The sequence below is a fragment of the Oncorhynchus keta genome, chromosome 35, assembly GCF_023373465.1.
Source record: "Oncorhynchus keta strain PuntledgeMale-10-30-2019 chromosome 35, Oket_V2, whole genome shotgun sequence".
Taxonomy (NCBI): Eukaryota; Metazoa; Chordata; class Actinopteri; order Salmoniformes; family Salmonidae; genus Oncorhynchus; species Oncorhynchus keta.
The window spans coordinates 55,971,860-55,997,727 of record NC_068455.1 but is presented as its reverse complement, the minus strand read 5'-3'; the positions used below and the strand labels follow the sequence as shown (position 1 = coordinate 55,997,727).

Genomic DNA, 25,868 nt, shown 5'->3' with positions numbered 1-25,868 from the left:
TGTTGACATCGGAGGGATCGAGTGTAGGTTTTTTCAGAAGGGGTGCAACTCTCGCTCTCTTGAAGACGGAAGGGACGTAGCCAGCGGTCAGGGATGAGTTGATGAGCGAGGTGAGGTAAGGGAGAAGGTCTCCGGAAATGGTCTGGAGAAGAGAGGAGGGGATAGGGTCGAGCGGGCAGGTTGTTGGGCGGCCGGCCGTCACAAGACGCGAGATTTCATCTGGAGAGAGAGAGGAGACTACTCCAAGGTGAACCGTATTGCCATGTTTCAAGCGCATTGGCTTAACTCGATCTTCTAACATCTATCCAAACTAATCTGAAGTTGAATAAACTGTATGAAAGTCCGTGAATAAGATGATTGTCAAGCTTGTCAAGTTATTTCCTGTTTCTCAGAGCGAGCGAGAGAAAGAAGAGGGGAAGAGGTCGAGAGCGAGAGAGATTAGGTGCAAACCAGAAAAAGAGAATAGCTTTTCACTCCGCAAACCAGAACGAGAGCAGTACACCATCGGGTCATAGCTAAAAACAGACACATGACCAGTTCATAATTCGGAACAGGATCCTGTACATCTCCGTTTTGGACTATTTAATTCCGGAACCTATTTTGCCAGATCCGGTACCTCTCATGGCATGAACAATAATTTTCCAATTTTGTTCAAATTCAAATAAAAGCGATTATAATAATATGAATAATAATAATAATATGAATATTCGGGTTGGACCGGCCTGGGCTTACGGTTTGAGCAACATTACAACCTGTTTGAGACAAACACGTGGCTGTGTGAGAAGCTCACCTCCATCTCTCGCAGAATTAGAATGAGATTCCCTTTCTACACTATTCTCTCCCTCTCTCTGCTCTGATAGACATGAGTCTGCAACTCTCATCTCTCCAGCGTTGCACTTCATAATGTATTTCCTTATAGAATCATAGATGTAGAAAGGGTTCTGGAGGAGCTGCAGCACCCGGGATAAATCGAAAATCAAATTTGTCGAAGTTATAAAATAACTGCCGTCTGTCAGAAATAAAAGAAATAACTCTGAATAGCCTACTACACCATCAGACTGCCTATAATTTAGCTGTGGATTGGGTGTAGCCCAATAACAAGGCATCGCCGACAGTCAGGAAGGCGAGGCAAATCTTTCAATGAACAGAATGCAGACAAAGCAGGCCTTTCTCAATATTTAAAATACAAAATCGCAAGGAAAAACACAGGTTGGAAAGCAAACGGCTCCTGCTGAAAAGAGAAAACTAGTCTGTCTGCTGTAGGCTAACAAAATATTTGATCAACTTCCAAATATTTCCCTATCACTATGAGTCAGTGCTTGATTTGTAAATCGGGAGTTGCCAGACCAAAAAAGTGAGCAAGAGAGGGGGGTGGGGAGCTCCGAGGTACCAGAACACATTTTGCAAAGTGATTTTACAAAGTAATGATGAAGTAATTGTTAAACAAAAAAAAGTAAAAACGAGAGAAATATAGGCTTTTGGCACAAACACATCAGCCATCACCTGTGAGTAAGCTGAGCATCATTGGGCGAGTCAGTGAAACTGGAAAGCAGACTCATTTCCTCCTCACATTGTAGCCTACAATGTGTGTCTCCACACAACTAGGCCTCGGCTATTGATGGATTTAAGGTCATTAATATTGATCTCAGATTCTCAGTTTCAATGTTTTTTCTTTTGTTATATATAACAAAATAAAAAAACATTGAACCTGAGAATCTGAGATCAATATTAATGACCTTAAATCCATCAATAGCCGTGGGGCAAATACAGTGGGGCAAATAAGTATTTAGTCAGCCACCAATTGTGCAAGTTCTCCCACTTAAAAAGATGAGGCCTATCATTTTCATCATAGGTACACTTCAACTATGACAGACAAAATGAGAAGAAAGAAAATCCAGAAAATCACATTGTAGGATTTGTAATGAATTTATTTGCAAATTATGGTGGAAAACAAGTATTTGGTCACCTACAAACAAGCAAGAATTCTGGCTCTCACAGACCTGCAACTTCGTCTTTAAGAGGCTCCTCTGTCCTCCACTCATTACCTGTATTAATGGCACCTGTTTGAACTTGTTATCAGTATAAAAGACACCTGTCCACAACCTCAAACAGTCACACTCCAAACTCCACTATGGCCAAGACCAAAGAGCTGTCAAAGGACACCAGAAACGAAATTGTAGACCTGCACCAGGCTGGGAAGACTGAATCTGCAATAGGTAAGAAGCTTGGTTTGAAGAAATGAACTGTGGGAGCAATTATTAGGAAATGAAAGACATACAAAACCACTGATAATCTCCCTCGATCTGGGGCTCCACGCAAGATCTCACCACGTGGGGTCAAAATGATCACAAGAACGGTGAGCAAAAATCCCAGAACCACACAGGGGGACCTAGTGAATGACCTGCAGAGAGCTGGGACCAAAGTAACAAAGCCTACCATCAGTAACACACTACGCCGCCAGGGACTCAAATCCTGCAGTGCCAGACGTGTCCCCCTGCTTAAGCCAGTACATGTCCAGGCCCGTCTGAAGTTTGCTCGAGAGCATTTGGATGATCCAGAAGAAGATTGGGAGAATGTCATATGGTCAGATGAAACCAAAATATAACTTTTTGGTAAAAACTCAACTCGTCGTGTTTGGAGGACAAAGAATGCTGAGTTGCATCCAAAGAACACCATACCTACTGTGAAGCATGGGGGTGGAAACATCATGCTTTGAGGCTGTTTTTCTGCAAAGGGACCAGGACGACTGATCCGTGTAAAGGAAAGAATGAATGGGGCCATGTATCGTGAGATTTTGAGTGAAAACCTCCTTCCATAAGCAAGGGCATTGACGATGAAACGTGGCTGGGTCTTTCAGCATGACATTGATCCCAAACACATCGCCCGGGGAACGAAGGAGTGGCTTCGTAAGAAGCATTTCAAGGTCCTGGAGTGGCCTAGCCAGTTCCAGATCTCAACCCCATAGAAAATCTTTGGAGGGAGTTGAAAGTCTGTGTTGCCCAGTAACAGCACCAAAACATCACTGCTCTAGAGGAGATCTGCATGGAGGAATGGGCCAAAATACCAGCAACAGTGTGTGGAAACCTTGTGAAGACTTACAGAAAACATTTGACCTCTGTTATATACCCTTTGTTGGCAATGACAAAGTATTGAGAAACTTTTGTTATTGACCAAATACTTATTTTCCACCATAATTTGCAAATAAATTCATAAAAAAATCCTACAATGTGATTTTCTGGATTTTTTTTCTCACCTATGATGAAAATTACAGGCCTCTCATCTTTAAGTGGGAGAATTTGCACAATTGGTGGCTGACTAAATACTTTTTTGCCCCACTGTGTGTGTGTGTGTGTGTGTGTGTGTGTGTGTGTGTGTGTGTGTGTGTGTGTGTGTATATATAAATTCCTTTTCTCCCCAATTTTGTGGTATCCAATTGGTAGTTACAGTCATGTCTCATCGCTGCAACTCCCGTACGGACTCGTGAGAGGTGAAGGTTGAGAGTCATGCGTCCTCCGAAACACGACCCAACCAAGCCGCACTGCTTCTTGACACAATGCCCGCTTAACCCGGAGGCCAGCCGCACCAATGTGTCGGAGGAAACACCGTACACCTGGCGACCGTGTCAGCGTGTATGCGCCCGGGCCCGCCACAGGAGTTGCTAGAGTGCGATGGGACAAGGACATCGCTGCCGGTCTTACCCTCCCCTGACCTGGACGATGCTGGGCCAATTGTGCGCCGCCCCATGGGTCTCCTGGCCGCGGCCAGCTGTGCCAGAGCCTGGACTCGAACCAAGATCTCTAGTGGCAAAGCTAGCAACTGCAATGCAGTGTCTTAGACCACTGAGCCACTCGGGAGGCAGTCAGTGTCATCGAGGCCTGTCATTCCGATAATTTGTACGGTGTTAAAAAAGTGTCATGTAAAATGATGCAGAATTGTATGAAATATGTTTAGAAAAAGGCCACATTTTTCCAGCACCCGAGGCTACTACAAATGTTCCCAACGTGTGCAACGTCTGTAAGCGCCTCTACTCTGCTGCTCTATGCCACTACGCAAATGCGATGATATACATGCAATGCTTTATTATAAAAAGGGATTTTTTTTCTCCCTCATTCGTTCTGGTACCTCGGAGCTCCCCACAACCCTCTCCCGCTCACTTTTTGTTCCGGCACCTCCCGATTTACAAATTAAGCACTGCGCATGACTCATAATGATAGGGTATTCAATGGAAAGGAAATTATATGGCAATTTCACATTCTAACAGTGTATGCCTTTTCAAAGATGCTTCATCATTTCACGGTAGAGGGGAACAGTCCTGGCTATCAATAAGACTAGCAGAAATCTGATTACTTTTGGAGGTAGTCAGTCATTCTTGATTCACCCTGGAACCTATTAGAATTTGCATTAGGTCATTGGGAATATTAAGTAATCAAGCTCCCTCTCCATCCTTGGACTCCCACTATTCTTTCAATGACAACAACATAAAAATCCTTCACACTTTCAACTTATTCCTTAAATTTTAGTGACAATCGGCCTCTCCACGTGGGTGCGTGCTCAGCCCCCTCCTGTACTCCCTGTTCACCCATGACTGCCTGGCCAAGCACGCCTCAAACTCAATCATCAAGTTCGCAGAAAACACAACAGTAGTAGGCTTGATTGCCAACAATGACGAGACGGCCTACAGGGAGGAGGGTGAGGGCTCTGGGAGTGTGGTGCCTGGAAAACAACCTCTCACTCAACGTCAACAGAACAAAAGGAGATGATTGTGGACTTCAGGAAACAACAGAGGGAGCACCCCCCTATCCATATCGACGAGACCGCAGTGGAGGAGGTGGAAAGCTTAGAGTTCCTTGGCGAACACATCACTGACAAACTGAAATGGACCACCTACACAGACAGTGTGGTGAAGAAGATGCAACAGAGCCTCTTCAACCTACGGAGGCTAAAGAAATTTGGCTTGACACCTAAAACCCTCACAAATTTTTACAGATGCACAATTGAAAGCATCCTGTCGGGCTGTATCACTGCCTGGTACGGTAACTGCACCGCCCGCAACCGCAAGGCTCTTCAGAGGGTGGTGCGGTCTGCCCAACGCATTACCGGGAGCAAACTACCCGCCTTCCAGGACACCTACAGCACCCGATGTCACAAGGCAAAATAATTTATCAAGGACTTCAACCATGTGTTCACCCCACTATCATCCAGAAGGCGAGGTCAGTACAGGTGCATCAAAGCTGGGACCGAGACACTGAAAAACAGGCCAGCAGCTTGTTAAACAGCTTGTTAAACTCTAGCACATTAGAGGCTGCTTCCATATAAGCATGGACTAGGAATCACTGGCCACTTTAAGGAATGGAACACTAGTAATTTTAATCATGTTTACATACAGTGCCTTGCGAAAGTATTCGGCCTCCTTGAACTTTGCGACCTTTTGCCACATTTCAGGCTTCAAACAAAGATATAAAACTGTGAAGAATCAACAACAAGTGGGACACAATCATGAAGTGGAACGACATTTATTGAATATTTCAAACTTTTTTAACAAATCAAAAACTCAAAAATTGGGCGTGCAAAATTATTCAGCCCCCTTAAGTTAATACTTTGTAGCGCCACCTTTTGCTGCAATTACAGCTGTAAGTCGCTTGGGGTATGTCTCTATCAGTTTTGCACATCGAGAGACTGAAATTTTTTCCCATTCCTCCTTGCAAAACAGCTCGAGCTCAGTGAGGTTGGATGGAGAGCATTTGTGAACAGCAGTTTTCAGTTCTTTCCACAGATTCTCGATTGGATTCAGGTCTGGACTTTGACTTGGCCATTCTAACACCTGGATATGTTTATTTTTGAACCATTCCATTATAGATTTTGCTTTATGTTTTGGATCATTGTCTTGTTGGAAGACAAATCTCCATCCCAGTCTCAGGTCTTTTGCAGACTCCATCAGGTTCTCTTCCAGAATGGTCCTGTATTTGGCTCCATCCATCTTCCCATCAATTTGAACCATCTTCCCTGTCCCTGCTGAAGAAAAGCAGGCCCAAACCATGATGCTGCCACCACCATGTTTAACAGTGGGGATGGTATGTTCAGGGTGATGTGCTGTGTTGCTTTTACGCCAAACATAACGTTTTGCATTGTTGCCAAAAAGTTCAATTTTAGTTTCATCTGACCAGAGCACCTTCTTCCACATGTTTGGTGTGTCTCCCAGGTGGCTTGTGGCAAACTTTAAACAACACTTTTTATGGATATCTTTAATGGCTTTCTTCTTGCCACTCTTCCATAAAGGCCAGATTTGTGCAATATACGACTGATTATTGTCCTATGGACAGAGTGTCCCACCTCAGCTGTAGATCTCTGCAGTTCATCCAGAGTGATCATGGGCCTCTTGGCTGCATCTCTGATCACACAGTGCTCCTTGGGATGTTTAAAGCTTGGGAAATCTTTTTGTATCCAAATCCGGCTTTAAACTTCTTCACAACAGTATCTCGGACCTGCCTGGTGTGTTCCTTGTTCTTCATGATGCTCTCTGCGCTTTTAACGGACCTCAGACTATCACAGTGCAGGTGCATTTATACGGAGACTTGATTACACACAGGTGGATTGTATTTATCATCATTAGTCATTTAGGTCAACATTGGATCATTCAGAGATCCTCACTGAACTTCTGGAGAGAGTTTGCTGCACTGAAAGTAAAGGGGCTGAATAATTTTGCACGCCCAATTTTTGAGTTTTTGATTTGTTAAAAAAGTTTGAAATATCCAATAAATGTCGTTCCACTTCATGATTGTGTCCCACTTGTTGTTGATTCTTCACAAAAAAATACAGTTTTATATCTTTATGTTTGAAGCCTGAAATGTGGCAAAAGGTCGCAAAGTTCAAGGGGGCCGAATACTTTCGCAAGGCACTGTATGTGTTGGGGACAATAAAAGGCCACTAAAATGTGTAGTTTTGCCACACAACACAATGCCACATATGTCTCAAATTGTGAGGGAGCGTGCAATTGGCATGCTGACTTCAGGAATGTCCACCAGAGTTCTTGAATGTTTATTTCTCTACCATAAGCATAACATCCTTTTAGCAAATTTGGCAGTATGTCCAACCGGCCTCACAACCGCAGACCCCGTGTAACCACGTCAGTCCAGGACCTCCACATCCGGCTTCACCTGCGGGATCGTCTGAGACCCGTCACCCGGGCAGCTGATGAAACTGTGGGTTTACACAACCGAATAATTTTTGCTCAAACTGTCAGAAACCGTCTCTGGGAAGCTCATTTATCGATGGCAATTTGAATGCACAGAGATACCGTGACAAGATCCTGAGGGCCATTATACCATTCATCCGCCGCCATCACCTCATGTACACAGTTCATGGAAGCTGAAAATGTCCCAGATTTTCCATGGCCTGCATACTCAGACATGTCACCCATTGAGCATGTTTGGGATGCTCTGGAGCAACGTGTACAACAGCGTGTTCCAGTTCCCGCCAAAATCCAGCAAAAATCGCACAGCCATTGAAGACTAGTGGGACAACATTCCACAGGCCACAATCAATATCTTGATCAACTCTTTGCGAAGGAGATTTTTTTTATTGCTGCATGAGGCAAATGGTGGTCACACCAGACACTGAATGGTTTTCATATCCACGCCCCTACTTTTTTTTTAAAGGCATCTGTGACCAACATATCTGTATTCCCAGTCATGTGAGATCTTAATTCCTGCATTTCAATAGACTGATTCCCTTATATGAAGTGTAACTCTGTAAAATCTTTGAAATTGTTGCATGTTGTCATATTAATCATGTAACCAAAATAAAGTGTGAAATCAAAATATATTTTTTCTTCAAAGTAGCCACCCTTTGCCTTGATGACAGCTTTGCACACTCTTGGCATTCTCAACCAACTTCATGAGGTAGTCACCTGGAATGCATTTCAATTAACAGGTGTGCCTTGTTAAAAGTAAGTGTGGAATTTCTTTCCTTCTTAACGCATTTGAGACAATCAGTTGTGTTGGGACAAGGTAGGGGTGGTATACATAAGATAACGCTATTTGGTAAAATACCAAGTCCATATAAATGGCAAGAACAGCTTAAAGAAGCAAATAGAAATGACAGTCCATCCTTACTTTTAGACAGGAAGGTAGACAGGAAACCATCAAGCACTATGATGATATAATTAATATAATGTTAATGTTATAATGTTAATATAATGTTAACATACACTACATTACCCATCTCATATGTATATGTATATACTGTACTCTATATCATCTTCTGCATCTTTATGTAATACATGTATCACTAGCCACTTTAAACTATGCCACTTTGTTTACATACCCTACATTACTCATCTCGTATGTATATACTGTACTCGATACCATCTACTGCATCTTGCCTATGCCGTTCTGTACCATCACTCATTCATATATGTTTATGTACATATTCTTTATCCCTTTACACTTGTGTGTGTGTATAAGGTAGTAGTTGTGGAATTTGTAGGTTAGATTACTCATTGGTTATTACTGCATTGTCGGAACTAGAAGCACAAGCATTTTGCTACACTCGCATTAGCATCTGCTAACCATGTGTATGTGACAAATAAAATTTGATTTGATTTGAAACTGGCTCTCATGAGGACCGCCACAGGAAAGGAAGACCCAGAGTTACCTCTGCTGCTGAGGATAAGTTCATTTGAGTTGCCAGCCTCAGAAATTACAGCCCAAATAATTGCTTCAGAGAGTTCAAGTAACAGACATATCAACTGTTCAGAGGAGACCGTGTGAGTCAGGCCTTCATGGTCAAATTGCTGCAAAGAAACCACTACTAAAGGACACCAATAATAAGAAGAGACATGCTTGGGCCAAGAAACACGAGCAATGGTCATTAGACCGGATGGAAATCTGTCCTTTGGTCTGACTCCAAATGTGAGATTTTTGGTTCCAACCGCTGTGTTGTTGTGAGACGCCGAGTACAAGAACGGACGATCTCTGCATGTGTAGTTCCCACTCTGAAGCATGGAGGAGGAGGTGTGATGGTGTGGGGGTGCTTTGCTGGTGACGCGGTCAGTGATTTATTTAGAATTCAAGGCACACTTAACCAGCATGGCTACAACAGAATTATGCAGCGATACGCCATCCCATCTGGTTTGCGCTTAGTGGGACTATCATTTGTTTTTCAACAGAACAATGACCCAACACACCTCCAGTGTGTAAGGGCTATTTGACCAAGAAGGAGAGAGATGGAGCGCTGCATCAGATGACCTGGGCTCTACAATCACCTGACCTCAGCCCAATTGAGATGTTTGGGATGAGTCAGACTGCAGAGTGAAGGAAACGCAGCCAACAAGACTGTTGAAAAAGCATTACAGCATTCCAAGCTGGTTGAGAGAATGCCAAGAGTGTGCAACGCTGTCATCAAGGCAAAGGGGGGCTACTTTGAAGAACCTAATATACAAAAATATATTTTGATTTATTTAACACTTTTTTTGTTTTACTACATGATTCCATATGTGTTCTTTCATAGTTTTGATGTATTCAGTATTATTCTACAATGTAGAAAATAGTAAAAAATTTAAAATAAAGAAAAACCCTTGAAGGAGTAGGTGTGTCCAAACTTTTGACTGGTACTGTATGTTTCACTAACTGTGAGTAGATTGAGCAGGTCAGTGTTGGAATCAATGGTGGGCGGTGTGGTCTGGATCAACGCCAGCTCCTGGAGGATGGCATACAGCTGTTGACACTTAGCCAGGTTGACCCTGCTCTTGCCCGGGTCGGCCCAGTCGGACAGCGCCACATGCACGGCAATCAGGTCCTTGAGGTGCACGCCCAGGATGGGGAAGCGGAAGCCTGTGCACTCGGAGAAGCGGCGGCGGTACTGGCTGTAGTTCCCACAAGACGTCACTAACTCGATCAGGCTGTTGAACACCTGGAGGGGACCGGGGGGGATGATTGAAGGAGGAGAGGAAGGGTTGGTTAAGAAGGGGAGGGAAACGTGTGTGGATTAACATTGTGTGGCAGTCGAAATAACTCTTCCAATCCCTTCCATGTAACTGACAAATAGCCCTGATCTCTTATCTAAACTAATCCTTTCTGTTTTAGGATGTGAGCTAATGTCAGTAATTGTGGTGGTGACACCAGGCTATTCGAAGAGTGACAACATAGCGTGTACATAAGGTATGAGATGAGCATAGTCATTTCACCTTGTTGGTCTCGTTGCTGATGTGTGACTGGGTGTCTTTGAGGCGAGATATAGAGCTGTTACTGAGCCCCCCCACCACCGCCATCAGAGTGTTGAAGTTCTGAAGCTGGAGCAGTTTCTATCGGAGAGAGAAGAAGAAGATGCAGAGGGGGATAAGGAGAAAATACAATCCTGGTCTTTGCTGTTGAAGCACCCCTCCTACTTTCCTTTGTTTGCTAAGCTCAGAAACCTACCTGAACTCCAAGTGATTAGCTAACCTAGGGCTGAGACAGATAAGAGCTATAAGAGAGAGAGAGAGAGAGAGAGAGAGAGAGAGAGAGAGAGAGAGAGAGAGAGAGAGAGAGAATTCACAGAGAGGGACATGAGGCACTGGGTGAGAGAAACATTGAGAGCGAGTGAGGGGTGAGAGAAATGGAGGTAGAAGAGAAGCCAACGTGTGGGTGTAAGAGCCGGTGCCAACAAGGATTCAAGAGAGACAGAGGAGAAGAGGGAGACGGAACGATTGACAAGGAGCCAGAGGGAGAGGAGCAAGCAAGTTATAAAACAGTGATTTAGAGAGAGGCTATTTTCTCTTTGAGGGAAACGGAGGATTGGATGAAATTGGAGGCACACAAAGGCAGACGATAACTAAAATCCAGGGAAGGTCACACATACACACGCACATATACACACACAAGCTAACCCACACACACACACACAAACCTCAAGCAATAAGCTGCACTGTTTGCGCTAAACTAGAATATTGCAGGGTCTCGTCTAATAATAGCATTCAAACATTAGGCAGCACAGCACACATTCTAATCATCGTGTCACAGTTGCAGACATACTTCTGTTTAAGGACGACTGCCAGCATCATTTGGTTAAGCTCAAATACCTTCCCGGTCACTCCGATCAATGGGCAAAGCGTTATGACAGAGTGGCATGATGGAGGCTCTACTAAACTGCTGTATAAAGCCCACTGACTAACAGTGACAGGTATCGATAACACAGGGAATCCTGTCGATATGCCCGAAGCGTTCCACTGTGTGGGATGAGTAATGTACTATATTACTGCTGTGTGTGTGTGAAGGCATTGTAAATAACTACATAATGACTGACGTATACAATATCTGATGTGTGATGGGAAATGCGGTTAAGCATCATGATGACAAATCAAAGGGGGCGTGCGGGTAAAAAAAGACAAGGGATTTGTGCAGAGACGTTAGGGGGAGAGACAGCAGAGAAAAGAAGGGTGAGATAGACTGCAGAGAAAAAGGGCCTACTTCAGGTGAAACACTGAGCGAATCAGAAGGTGAATGGGAAAGAGCAAATTATATTTGGAAGGGATGAGCAGAGAGGGAGTGAGAGAGGGAGGGGTGAAAGAGGAAAGAGAGAGCGGGAAGGAGAGCGGGGGGTGACCCCTCCCTGGGATGTATTGGAGCAGGATCACAGCTTTGGAAAATACACCCACTCAACTTTTAGGCGGGTATATATATATATATATATTTGGCTGTCATTTTCTCCTGTCACCATCCAGAAATAATTGAGAGAGAGAGAGAAATCCTTCATTCTACACATTTGGGGAAGCGTGTTATTTAGAAAACAGGGTGCTAAAACCAGCTAGCTAACACCCAGCTGGGCTATTTGAACTCGGGCATATTTGGCAGAGGAGGGTTAAAAGGGTGGGGAGAGAGGGGGTTGGGAGCCTGCCAGGTTGTCAGTGAATAAATCATGAAGAGTTTGTTTTGGAAAGGAGAGAGTGGCATTGGGGAATGGGGAGACACACTCCAAACAGTCTTCTTTAACAAATCCAAATATAGCCTCTCTTCTGTTATCAGGGACACCCACTGGTAGTAGTAGTACTGGGAGAATAGCACTACTGATAAACACACTTGTATAATTTCTGTAAGGAATAACGGGCAGTAAGTGTCTACGAACACAGTTCATAATACCTGAAGGTGTAACCGTGTTTTTTCTTTTCTTCTTCTTAAGGTTAGTTTGGCATGTATCCAATATCTGTCCATACCTGCATCTCCATCCCTTTCCTCTCCGTGACAAAACTCCCCCGTCTCATCTCAACCGCTAACACAAGGCTTTACAACAATCCAAACCCCTTTCACCTAACCAACTGGGATTATTTGCCTAAAGTTAACCAGTGACATTTACTGTCTAATATTAACCGGTGACATTTGTTTATGACCTCGAGGTAGAGCCTACTGGCCTGGTCCCAGATCTGCGTGTGCTCTTGCCAACTCCACTGCTGTTATCGTCAAGCCAAACATGACAACGAGTGACGAGGGATTGACATGATAGGCCAAACAGACTGGCACGCGGGTTAAGAGCATCCCTCTGGAACAAATGAAATAACTGGGACAATTCCAACACCAATCTGCCCCAGCCGACGTACCTGAGCCACCCTGATGAAGTGGGAGATGACAGCAGCCCTCTGGGGGGCGGTGGGCTTGCTGAGCACCATCAGCTGGATCCACTGAGACACACTGTTGAACAGGGTGATGAAGCGCTCCAGGATGGGGTTGTCCACCGTGCAGCCATGCATCACAAAGCTGTGGTAGTCCTGGAACTGGAGGGGGAGGGGCCAGAGAAATGTCATGGATTAAGTGGGCATACAAAAGCAGTTACGCCCACATTTAAGTCAACATCCAGCACCAGTCAAAAGTTTAGACACACCTTCTCATTCTAGTTTTTTTTTTTAATGTTCTACATTGTAGAATAATAAGGGTATGTGAAGGTGTGTAGAAACATTTGACTGGTACTGTAAGTCCCACGTTGATTGAGCAATGCAAAGGCAGTTTGGACAGCAGACCTGGTTAATTAAGCCTGCCTTGAGTGACAGGTGGACGAGGTATTCCATTAGTTGTGCTGTAACAGGGAAGGTCAATCAAGCGCAAGTTTAACGATTTGAAAGTAAACCATTACTATGAACCCAGATCTGTTGGACAGGCAGCTCTGCTTCCCCATAGCCCCACCTACCAGTATCTTGCAGAATGACTTGTACTCCAGGTAGGTGAGGTGTGTGGCCAGCTCACAGGAGTCCAGGTGGTCAAACAGCAGAGACATCTTCCTCTTCTTGGACATAGAGGGTTGCCGCTGGGTCACCTGACGCTTCCATTTGTACGACGGTCTAAGAGGGACAAAAAGGACACAATATCATGTCTGGGCCCCAAGTACATACACTGAGTATACAAACCATTATGAACACCTGCTCTTTCCATGACAGGCTGACCAGGTGAATCCAGGTGAAAGCTATGGTCCCTTATTGGTGTCACTTGTTAAATCCACTTAGAGACAAGGATTGTGTGTGTGTGCCATTCAGAGGGTGAATGGGCAAGACAAAACATTAAAGTGCCTTTGAAAGGGGGCGTGGTAGTAGGTGCCAGGCGCACCGGTAGGAGTGTGTCTAGAACTACAAAGTTTCACACAACAGTTTCCCGTGTGTATCAAGAATGGTTCACCACCCATAGGACAACACTGGGTGAGCTTTGGAGTCAACATGGGCCAGCATCCCTGTGGAACGCTTTCAACATTTTGAAGAGTCCATGCCCCGACGAACTAAGGCGGGTTTTGAGGGCAAAAGGGGGGGGGTGCAACCCATATTTCTTCACATTTTGTGTTACAGAGTGGGATTAGAAATGGATTTAATTGTAATTTTTTCATCAACAATTTTTCACAATATACTCTAGATGTCAAAGTGGAAGAAAAATGCTTTTTTAACAATTATTAAAAAATATATATAAATACAATAGTCGTTGCATTAGTGTTCCCTTCCCTGAGTTATAAAACACCTTTGACAGCAATTACAGCTGTGAGTCGCTAAGAACTTCGCACACCTGGGTTGTAAAATATTTGCCTATCATTCTTTTCAAAATTCTTCAAGCTCTATCAAGATGTTGGGGATCATGGCTCGACAGCAATGTTGAAGCCTTGCCATAGATTTGCAAGCAGATTTAAGACAACACCGTAACTTGGCCACTCAGGAACATTCACAGTCTTCTTGGTCAGCAACTCCAATGTAGATTTGGCCTTGTATTGTAGGCTATTATCCTGCTGAAAGGTGCATTCATCTTCCAGTGTCTGGTGCAAAGCAGACTTAACCAGGTTTTGTTCTAGGCTTTTGCCAGGTTAAAAAAAAAAAATGTTATCCTGAAAAACTCCCCAGTATTTGCCGATGTCAAGCATACCCATACCATGACGCAGCCACCACCATGCAGTTACTGTGATGCGTTGAGTTGGATTTGCCCCAAACATAGGCCAAAAAGTGTATTTTGCCATGTTTTTTTTTCAGTATTACTTTAGTGAATTGTTAAATACAAGATGCATGTTTTGGAATATTTATATTTGTAAGTCGCTCTGGATAAGAGCGTCTGCTAAATGACTTAAATGTAATGTAAATATTTTGTATATTTGTGTTCTTTCACTGTACAGTCACTACAATATTGATTCACCCGTCGTTCATCACATCCATTTAACTCTGTAGCCGTTTAAAAATCAAAAACGACAGTTTCATTCTTGCCCTGTGGCTCAGTTCAGAAGGACGGCTGTATCTTTGACGTGTCTGGGTGGTTCAATACACAATGTACTAGACCATACTTAAAGAGATATTCAATGTCTGATTTGTTATGGTTACCCATCTACCAATCACTGCCCTTTTTTTAAGAGGCTTTTGAAAATCTCCCTGGTCTTCGGAGTTGAATCTGTGCTTAAAATTCAATACTTGACTGAGGGACCATACAAATGTTGTATGTATGGGGGACAGAGGAAGGGTTAGTCATTTAAAAATAACTTATTTCACACGGAGTGAGTCCATGTAACTTATTATGTGATTTGTTAAGCCAAATTTAACTCCTGAACTAATTTAGGCTTGACTAAAAAAAGGGCTGAATACTTAGACAATGAATGTCATTTTATATTAATCTTAAAAAATATATATTTTGTGTATATTGTTGACAAAAAAAGGACAATTAAATCGATTTTAATCCTACTTTGTAACAATACAATGTGAAGAAACCCAAAGGGTCTGAATACTTATGCAAAGCACTGTAAAACTCAAACCGGGAATCCAAACTGAAAATTGCTCTGTTTCAATATGTTTGTAAAATGTGAAAGAGAGATATTCAGTTTGCATTCCAGGCTAACAAAATATAGCATGCTGCCTTAGTCTCTACAATCGGGGCCTGAAACTACAACTGTGATGGATGTGGAATGGAGGGAAGAAGACAGTATAGAAGATGCAATAAAATATAGAAAACTCTTAACAGACATTTATGAAACTCCACTGTCCCAAAAAAGTGCTGTATAACAACCCACTAGTGAGACCAGGGTCAGACAGACTGACAAAGGAAATAGGATGGGTCATTTAGGAGCTCTGTCACACAAGGTCCCAGCCTCGGGCCTAAGAATGAGCCATGTAAGGCAGCATAGAGACACAAAGGCTGAGGATAACACACAGACGCGACCCGCTACCAAGGACTGTGGGCTGTCCTTCTCCGTGGCCGACGTGAGTAAAACATTTAAGCGTGTTATGCCTCGCAAGGCTGCCGGCCCAGACGGCATCCCTAGCCGCGTCCTCAGAGCTAGCTGGTTGGTGTGTTTACGGACATATTCAATCTCTCCCTATCCCATTCTGCTGTCCCCACATGCTTCAAGATGGCCACCATTGTTCCTGTACCCAAGAAGGCAAAAGTAACTGAACTTAATGACTATCACTTAATGACTATAGCACTCAATTCTGTCATCATGAAGTGCTTTGAGAGACTAGTCAAGGATCATATCGCCTTTACCTTACTTGCCACCCTCAATTTGCTTACCGCCCCGCCCTGTGAAACTGGGACCTGGACTTCCAGACGGGCCGCCCCCAGGTGGTGAAGGTAGGAAACATCACCTCCTGTCCGCTGATCCTCAACACGGGGGCCCAACAAAGGTGCGTTCTCAGCCCTTTCCTGTACTCCCCGATCACCCATGACTGTGGCCAAGCACGCCTCCAACTCAATCATCAAGTTTGCAGACGACACAACAGTAGTAGGCTTGCTTACACATCACTGACTAACTGAAATGGACCACCCACACAGACAGTGTGCTGAAGAAAGCACAACAGAGCCTCGTCAACCTCAGGAAGGTAAAGAAATTTGGTTTGTCACTTAAACCCCTCACAAGTTTTTACAGATGCACAATTGAAAGCGTCCTGTCGGGCTGTATCACCGCCTGGTACGACAACTGCACTACCCGCAAGGCTCTTCGGAGGGTGGTGCGGTCTGCACATCACATTACCAGGGGCAAACTACCTGCCCTCCAGGACACCTACAGCACCCGATGTCACAGGAAGGCCAAAAAGATCAAAGACATCAACCACCCGAACCACTGCCTGTTCACCCCACTATCATCCAGAAGGTGAGGTCAGTACAGGTGCATCAAAGCTGGGACCGAGAGACTGAAAAACAGCTTCTATCTCAAGGCCATCAGACTGTTAAACAGCCATCACTAGCACAGAGGCTGCTGCCTATAGGCATAGACTAGAAATCACTGGCCACTTTAAGGAATGGAACTCTAGTCACTTTAATAATGTTTACATATCTGGCATTACTCATCTCATATGTATATACAGTTTTCTATACCATTCTACTGCATCTTAGTCCATTCCGCTTGGACATTGCTCATCCATATGTAGTCTTAATTAATTCCTACTGAGATGTGTGTATTGGGTATATGTTGTGTAATTTGTTAGATATTACTGCACTGTCGGAGCTAGAAGCACAAACATTTCACTACATCCGCAATAACATCTGCTAATCATGTGTATGTGACCAATTTGTACGGCAAATAAACACATACACAATGCAGCCAAGGACACCCGACTACACACTGTCGTGTAGAATAGGGACAGTCACACCAGTGGAGGCTGTTGGAGGGAGAAATCACTGTTGAAGAGGGACACTTACACACTGTCGATGTCGATGAGCTGACTCTGGCGCTCGTTCCCCTCAGTGGTCAATAGGTCCTTGAGGTCTTTAATCTGCTCTGCCAGTTCTGGGTTCAGATTGAACTCTGCCGGGAACTCCGAAATCCAGTACCTAGATTGGAGGGGAGAAAGAGTTAGAGCGGAAGGAGAGGGAGAGAGAAAGAGGTAGTGAGGGAAAGAAAGAGAAAGAGAGAAACCGAGACAAAGTGAGTGATAAAGCAATAAAGAGACATCCACAAGCAAATAACAAAAGTAAATTACAAAATGTGTCTTACTTCACCAGGTGGCAGATTCTTGTCCTGCGTTCAGCAGAACAGCTCTCCTCCTGCGATCTGATCGACTGTTAAGGTACATAAAACATCTACACGGACATTTCAGAAACATCCTCTAACAATCAGACGTGGCGTCACAAAACACTTCATTGCAACCAGTTTTGCAAGCTGGGAATATTCCATCCAACTTACACCTTTCCATTCCATTCGCTCACACCTGAGCCCTAAAAGCACCAACCATTTTGACTCCAAGGGGTTATAAAGATCCTTCAGAAATTGTAGGACTTTGTCAAGCAACTAGGTACAGACAAACAAACAAAAAACTATTTACCACAATTGTTATGCAAATAGAAGAATGAAGAATAAAATCTCTCTTTTGTGTACTAGTGGTATACACAGCTAAGCTGAACATGTGGACTCAATTGTAAACTTTGTGATAAAAGCACCAAATATGGCACAGAGGTAGATGCATGTACCCTGAAAAGATAGATATGGAACCACCCCAGATGTTGGTGGGAACAGACACTATAACTAAAAAAAAAAGGATCTAAAAATGTCAATCAGTCAATGTCTATATGCCAAGTTGAGAGTCTCATCTTTCAGAAGCAATTGAAACGGAGTCGATAGCCCAGAGCATTCCAAAGTTAGAGCCAAAAGTCTGATGGCACCGTTGCATATTTTGCATATAAGAACGGCCATATCGGTGGCCATCTTATTTGCTCAGATGAGCTCTTTTGCCAATTTCTCAGCCTCCGAGAATCACAGAAACACAACACTTGAATGAAAAACGGATAAATATCCATGACAAGAGGCTAAGGATGAAAAAAAAACATACAAAAACATTTATTTTGAAACCTACAATTTCACTATAACGTGTGAACATTTAAAAAAATATATGCTGATTTTGGGGGATTCAAACCATTTTCTTGTGTTATAAAAGGTTAACAAATACAAAAGTGTTCCTGTTTGCAATTCTTTACCAAAAATGACACTTGGTGCATTTAAACAAAAAAAATACACTGAGTACACAAGGCATTATGAACACTTGCTCTTTCTATGACATAGACTGACCAGGTGAATCCAGGTGAAAGCTATGATCTCGTATTGATGTCACTTGTTAAATCCACTTCAAATCAGTGTAGATGAAGGGGAGGAGACCGGTTAAAGAAGGATTTTTAAGCATTGAGACAATTGGGACATTAATTGTTGTGTATGCGTGCCAATCAGAGGGTGAATGGGCAAGACAAAAGATTTAAGTGCCTTTGAACGGGGTATGGTAGTAGGTGCCAGGAGCATCGGTTTGTGTCAAGAACTGCAACGCTGCTGGGTTTTTCCACGCTCAACAGTATCCTGGGTGTACCAAAAATGGTCCACCATCCATAGGACACCCAGACAACAAGCATTGGAGTCAACATGGGCCAGCGTCCCTGTGGAACGCATTTCGACACCTCGTAGAGTCCACGCCCCGACGAATTGAGGCTGTTCTGTCCAAAGGGAGCCGGTGCAACTCAATATTAAGAAGGTGTTCTTAATGTTTGGTGTACTCGGTGCTTGTGGGTGCTTTTAGGGTTAAAGAGTATATGTGTTGTTCTTACAGTAGCTGTCAGCACCTGATAAGCCATAAGCAGGTGCCTGATGGCGAAGGATACTTGAGCAGTAGTTTCTTAGCCATGTCGGTGGACGGGAGGTACCACGGGTGCATCATGAGGAACATGCGCACTACGGAGGGGTCCTTCAAAGTGCCCTTCTCATCTGAAAGAGGACAGACGCACTCTCGTCACACAACGGCCCTTTTTGTGTCCCTTTACACTGAAAGAGCAGTCAGCCAAAAAACGACTGAAGTGTTTCTGCAAATAAAGACAACCAATTCCTGTTGATTTGAGACTGACAACGTTGGCCATTTATGGTGGCGCATGGACATATGGGAAATTGCTACCTATTCCTAGAAACGTTCTTCTCCTTGCAATCCGTTCCTGTAAATAAAATGTTATTGTGAACGCAAAAAGGATTGGGTTGTTTACTCAGACCAGGCCCCTCAAAACCCTGTTGCTAGAGAGCCTCATGTAGGTTGTCACACCAACCTCAGTTTGAACTAATCTGGTTAATCTTACCAACCGACTGATTATTATTAGAATCGGGTGCGCTAGATTAGGGTTGGAGCAAAAACCTAAAAAGGAGTGTAGCTCTCCAGGAACAGGGTTCGAGAGCCCTAATTTCGACATTGAGTAGCAGGTATATTTGAGTGCTCGTAGGTAAATAAAGAGACTGACTGAAGGCTTGGATGCACGCTTCCACCAGCTCCTCCACTGTTGCAGCCCCATCTAAAGATATGGGCTCCATCTTTCTCCTCTAGTCCTCTCGTTTTCCTAGTCTTCCCACTTCAGTGACACTCCTGAGCACAAAAAAAAGAGAAGGAAAAAGGAGTTGCACAGAAACAAAAAAGAAAATCACCCAAGGAATTCTACTCCTGTACATAAAGATGAGAGCGTGGCCTAGTAAGAAAGAGAAAGCATTGCTGCGTGGTTTGAATGGTTGCCAGTAATAGTCTGTTATGTTGCTCGGATCCTGTGATGCAAGATATCCAGGAAGTATAAAGGAAATGTTGACAAAAATCAAACAATGGAATTAGAACAATAACATGTCTGGATATTGGTGGATTGCATTTGGGTTACATTTCAAAACAGCATACTGCAGCAAACCAACTTCCGCAAGTGATATATAACTAATATGTCAGATCAGGTGACATAACTACAATGGTTAATGTCACTATTCTGATAAGACCAGCTTTCGTAGCAAGTGCAGTACATGTGACCCAATACCCAGATATACAGTTGAAGTCGGAAGTTTACATGCACCTCAGCCAAATACATTTAAACTCAGTTTTTCATAATTCCTGACATTTAATCCAAGTAAAGATTCCCAGACTTAGGTCAGTTAGGATCACCACTTTATTTTAAGAATGTGAAATGTCAGAATAATAGTAGAAAATGATTTATTTCAGCTTTTATTTCTTTCGTCACATTCCCAGTGGCTCAGAAGTTTACATACACTCAATTAGTATTTGGTAGCATTGCATTTAAATTGTTTAACCTGTATTGGGTGAATTTTGGCCCATTCCTCCTGACAGAGCTGGTGTAACTGAGTCAGGTTTGTAGGCCTCCTTGCTCACACACACTTATTCAGTTCTGGCCTCAAATGTTCTATTGGATTGAGGTCAGGGCTTTTTTGATGGCCACTCCAATGCCTGGACTTTGTTGCCCGTAAGCCATTTTGCCACAACTTTGGAAGTATGCTTGGGGTCATTGTACATTCGGAAGACCAATATGCGACCAAGCTTTAACTTCCTGACTGATGTCTTGAGATGTTGCCTCACCCACTGGAATTGTGATACAGTGAATTATAAGTGAAATAAATCGGTCTGTAAACAATTGTTGGAAAATGTACTTGTGTCATGCACAAAGTAGAGGTCCTAACCGGCTGGCCAAAACTATACTTTGTTAACAAGAAATTTGTGGAGTGGTTGAAAAACGAGTTTTAATGACTCCAACCTGTGTATGTAAACTTCCGACTTAAACTGTACATCATGTGTCTTGTATAGTACGTACAAGGAACCTCATTGGAGTTTTTTAGGGACACGACATGATAGAAAATTACTGAGAAACCCACCAGACACAGCTGACACTACAGTCAGTCTCTCAATAACCCCCTTTTGCCCAGAAACCTCAACTTTTCACTTCCTGAAAAAAACTCTGTAGTCATTAATTAAAAACAGCCATGCAACCGCAGTTTTTCTTCCACGGGAAATAATACAAGGTAGGTCAATAGTCTCACCCTGTGGTTCCACATTCAAAATAGACCGTTATCCTGTTTTTTTTCTTAGTATGCTATTTTAGTGAGGTACTGCTCAGCGGGGTGCCATGGCAACACATCCTCATGCCCACCCTCCCTATACACACACACACACATGCATGCTGAACACACACTCGTGGCACCACAGTAGTGCTGAGCGATTAGCGCGTTTTAAAGGTCGGTTCCGTTACAGTTCGACTATCAAAAAATTGCCACGTTTTCAATTTCGATAATAAATCAAAATTAATACATTATGATATAATGGCATTACAATGATTGGAATTTCCATTTTTTTTTAACTCTACAAAGACAAAAATGGTAAACATTCAATTACCAAAACAATTAAAATAGTCCATTGTCTGTCAGGTCCCCAATGGGTAGACATCAATTTTAAAAAATAAATTACTATGAAATAAAATATTTCAGTTGTGTATATAATTACATTATTTTTTTATTTGATTACTTTATTATTTTTAAATTCTTTAAAGTCATCGTCTCATCGTGTAACAGTATCTGCTCCCCATAATTTACTGCCTTTGGTCATTCTATTTAGCTAGCCTGCCTAAGTACGTTGCAGAGCCGTCTGACAAAAACATTTCACGAGTTCTTCAAAGTAGATAAGGCATAATTTCACAAACTGCCTCCGTCCCTCCCATCATTGTTTTATGTACATTCTCCTCTCATGCGGTCTGTGTATATCTAACCTAAATGCCTCGATCACACCGACAGCGAGTTGTACTTCTGGTGTACCAAAAATCCATCCATTTCCAATGGAGCACTGCGTTTTCCTTGCAGCATTGCGCTATGATGAAACTGGCTCTCATGAGGACCGCCACAGGAAAGGAAGGCCCCGAGTTACCCCTGCTGCAGAGGATAAGTTCATTAGAGTTACCAGCCTCAGAAAGCAGCAATTAAATGCACCTCAGAATGCAGCCCAAATAAATGCTTCAGAGTTCAAGTAACAGACTTCAACATCAACTGTTCAGAAGAGACTGCGTGAGTCAAGACTTCATGGTTGAATTTCTGCAAAGAAACCACTACTAAAGAACACCAATAAGAAAACATTTGCTTGGGCCAAGAAACACGAGCAATGGACATTAGACTTGTGAAAAATCGGTCCTTTCGTCTGAAGACTCTAAATTTGATATTCTTGGTTCCAACCTTTGTGACGTAGAGAAGGTGAACGGATGATCTCTGCATGTGTGGTTCTCACCGTGAAGCATGGAGGAGAAGGTGTGATGGTGCTTTGTTGGTGAGCCTGTTTGTGATTTATTTTGAATTTAAGGCACTTAACCAGCATGGCTAACACAGCATTCTACAACAATACGACATCCCATCAGGGGGGACTATCATTTGTTTTTCAACAGGACAATGACCCAACACACACCTCCAGGCTGTGTGATGGAGTGTTGCATCAGATTACCTGGACTCCACAATCACCCAACCTAAACCCAATTGAGATGGTTTGGGATGAGTTGGACCGCAGAGTGAAGGAAAAGCAGTCAACAAGTGTTCAGCATTTGTGGGAACTCCTTCAAGACTGTTGGAAAAGTATTCCAGGTGACTACCTCATGAAGCTGGTTGAGAGAATTCCAGGAGTGTGCAAAACTGTCATCAAGGCAAAGGTTGGCTATTTTGAAGAATCTCAAATATATTTTTCGTTGTGTCACACTTAGATAAAACAAAAAAAATCGTATTTATTTTTAAAACACACACACACACACACACACACACACACACACACACACACACACACACACACACACACACACACACACACAGTGCATTAGGAAAGTAGACCCCTTGACTTTTTGTTAAGTTAGCCTTATTAAAAAACTATCTACACACAATACCCCATAATGACTAAGTGAAAACAGGCTTTTAGACATTTTTGCAAATGTATTGAAAATAAGAACAGAAATTGCTTATTTACACAAGTATTCAGACCCTTTGCTATAAAGACTCAAAATTGAACTCGGTGCCTCCCGTTTCCATTGATCATCCTTGAGATGTTTTCTACAACTTGGAGTCCACCTGTGGTCATTTCAATTGATTTGACATGATTTGGAAAGGCACACACCTGTCTATGTAAGGTTCCACAGTTGACAGTGCATGTCAGAGCAAAAACCAAGCCATGAGGTTGATGGAATTGTCCGTAGATCTCCGAGACTGGAGGGACAGATCTGGGGAAGGGTACCAAAACATTTCTGCAGCATTGACGGTCCCCAAAAAAATATAATGGCCTCCATCATTCTTAAATGGAAGAAGTTTGGAACCACCAAGACTCTTCCTAGAGCTGGCAGCCCATCCAAACTGAGATATCGGGGGAGAAGGGCCTTGGTCAGGGAGGTGACCAAGAACACGATGGTAACTTAGACAGAGCTCCAGAGTTCCTCTGTGGAGATGGTTGTCCTTCTGGAAGTTTTCCCATCTCTGCAGCGACTGGGAGAGTAGTCAGCATCAAGGGAAAGATGAACGGCGCACCGTACAGAGAGCTCCTTGATGAAAACCTGCTCCAGAGCGCTCAGGACCACAGAATGGGGCGAAGGTTCACCTTCCAACAGGACAATGACCCTAAGCACACAGCCAAGACAACACAGAAGTGGCTTCGGGGCAAGTCTCTGAATGTCCTTGAGTGGCCCAGCCATAGTCCGGATTTGCACCCGACCTAACATCTCTGGAGAGACCTGAGAGGATCTGCATAGAAGAATGGGAGAAACTCCCCAAATACAGGTGCGCCAAGCTTGTAGAGTCATACCTTAGACTTGAGGCTGTATCGTTGCCAAAGGTGCGTCAACAAAGTACAGAGTAAAGGGTCTGAATACTTATGTAAATGTGATTTTTTATATATTTGCAAACATTTCCAAAAACATGTTTTTGCTTTGTCATTATTGGGTATTGTGTGTAGATTGATGAGGGTGGGGAAACTATTTTAGAATAAGGCTGTGTGGAGAAAGTCAAGGGGTCTGAATACTTTCCGAATGCACTGTATAGGTTTTTAAATAACATTCTTTGAATGTTAAAGTTGTGTTTTTTTATGTTAAGTTCTGAGAACGGAATACTCCCAGATTATTGTCAAGAACTGATATAAGAGAACCAGATTCTGAGAACATTTCTTAAGTCACACCTTTTTTTGGAACATTCCCAGAATGTAGTTGTGTGAAATGTTCTGTGGAAGTACAGAAGAATGTTGTTTAACATTCTCTGAACAATGAGAACATGACTTTAAATAGAACCATGAGGAAACCTGTTGTTTCAGACATTATGCTGAATCACTGAAATTCCCACAGAAGAACATTGTTCCTTAATGACCTCGGAACTATTTGAGAACATTCCCAATGTCTAACCAGTTGGAGAACATTCACAGAACATTTACCAAAGTTGAAATGACACGTAACCACGTTAGAACTTTTAGGAAACGCTCGGTTAAAGTAATGAGATACCAAGAAAATAACACTATTTTTGTCAAGTGCCTTTAAATGTGCTAAGAAATGTTCCAAAGCCAAGCAACTATCCTGAAACCATCCCCAGAAAGACGTGGGAAGGTTGTATGCAAAATAACACTGTTGTCATATTTATGGCACAGTGAATTACAACTTGCGATGTAGATTAAGGTTTGTCACCAGTCAGGAGATTAAAACATGCCATTAGCAACTAAACTGTCATTGAGAACAGTGGAGAACTCCGAGGTTACAGCATATGCTCCTCCTCCACTTACTATTAGGTGACCGTGAAACTGCCACAAAATTCACATTAGCCCCCAGGTTGGATTTTTTTTAGATGTAGTAGGTATACAAGTATGTGCATTAGATCTCTACTGCATTAGAGGAGTAGAGATAGAGGAATGGGGTGTGTGTGTGTTTAGGACTCTAGGCTGCACCACCCAGAAGGGTGGTCTTTGGGTGGTTGGTTGCGTGGGAATGGAGAGAGAGGCACTGCAGCAAAAGTGTGCGTGTCACAAAAGAAAGAAGCTTTCTTCCCCTGGCTGATTCTGCTGCAGAGCGGTGGGTGGACACGCTCAATTACAGGCTTCACCAGCAGTCTGAAACACACACACACACACGAGAGAGACTGAGAAAGAGCGAGAGAGGAATGAGAAAAAGGAGAGATCGATGGGGAGAAAAAGAGGAAGAGGACCTCTAAAGCCACTCACCATCAGTCAGTAAGACTAGTATGAAAGAGCCCAGCTGTCATACAGTAAGCCCAGTACCATCTCCATATGAACACAATAAGACCAGACAATATACTCTGTCATAAACCAGGTTTCCATCCAACCTTGTTATCTGAGTAAAAATATATATATATATATATTGACAGGCCTGATGGAAACAGAAGTTTGATAAACTTTACAAAAATGTCAACTAATCAAAATCCACGAGACAAGGTAGGATCTTTTAGTGTTGGTCAAATTAATTGTGCGAGAAATGTCAGTGCACAGATACAGTATACAACGGGCGCGTCTAATCCTGGATCCAGTTTGACGTGATTGTGTTACTGTAGCTGTGGTCCTCTGAACGAGCTCCTCTGAACAACAGTGTCCTGACGAGTGAGCACATTTTCTACGCCAGGCAAAAATCGCGCCTCATTAGCTCGTTGCTATGGATGTATCCAAA

General features: G+C 43.1%; 1 protein-coding gene across 8 annotated transcripts in view; it reads right to left on the bottom strand.

Annotated features, from left to right (window-relative positions):
- Positions 1 to 25,868, bottom strand: part of LOC118368668 (RAS guanyl-releasing protein 2-like) — a 126,574-nt gene that overhangs the window by 64,059 nt on the left and 36,647 nt on the right. For all 8 annotated transcript variants that reach the window (XR_008093201.1, XR_008093200.1, XM_052497149.1 and 5 more), the window contains exons 2-9: positions 19,677 to 19,798; positions 19,056 to 19,158; positions 17,410 to 17,466; positions 17,115 to 17,246; positions 13,153 to 13,303; positions 12,569 to 12,742; positions 10,184 to 10,300; positions 9,628 to 9,909 (exon numbers count right to left, since the gene is read on the bottom strand). Coding sequence is in view for 6 of the 8 variants with exons in the window: in XM_052497149.1 (XP_052353109.1) it covers positions 9,628 to 9,909; positions 10,184 to 10,300; positions 12,569 to 12,742; positions 13,153 to 13,303; positions 17,115 to 17,246; positions 17,410 to 17,466; positions 19,056 to 19,158; positions 19,677 to 19,746 (1,086 nt within the window). In the remaining 2 variants the exon portion in view is untranslated. The remainder of the gene's footprint in view (positions 1 to 9,627; positions 9,910 to 10,183; positions 10,301 to 12,568; positions 12,743 to 13,152; positions 13,304 to 17,114; positions 17,247 to 17,409; positions 17,467 to 19,055; positions 19,159 to 19,676; positions 19,799 to 25,868) is intronic.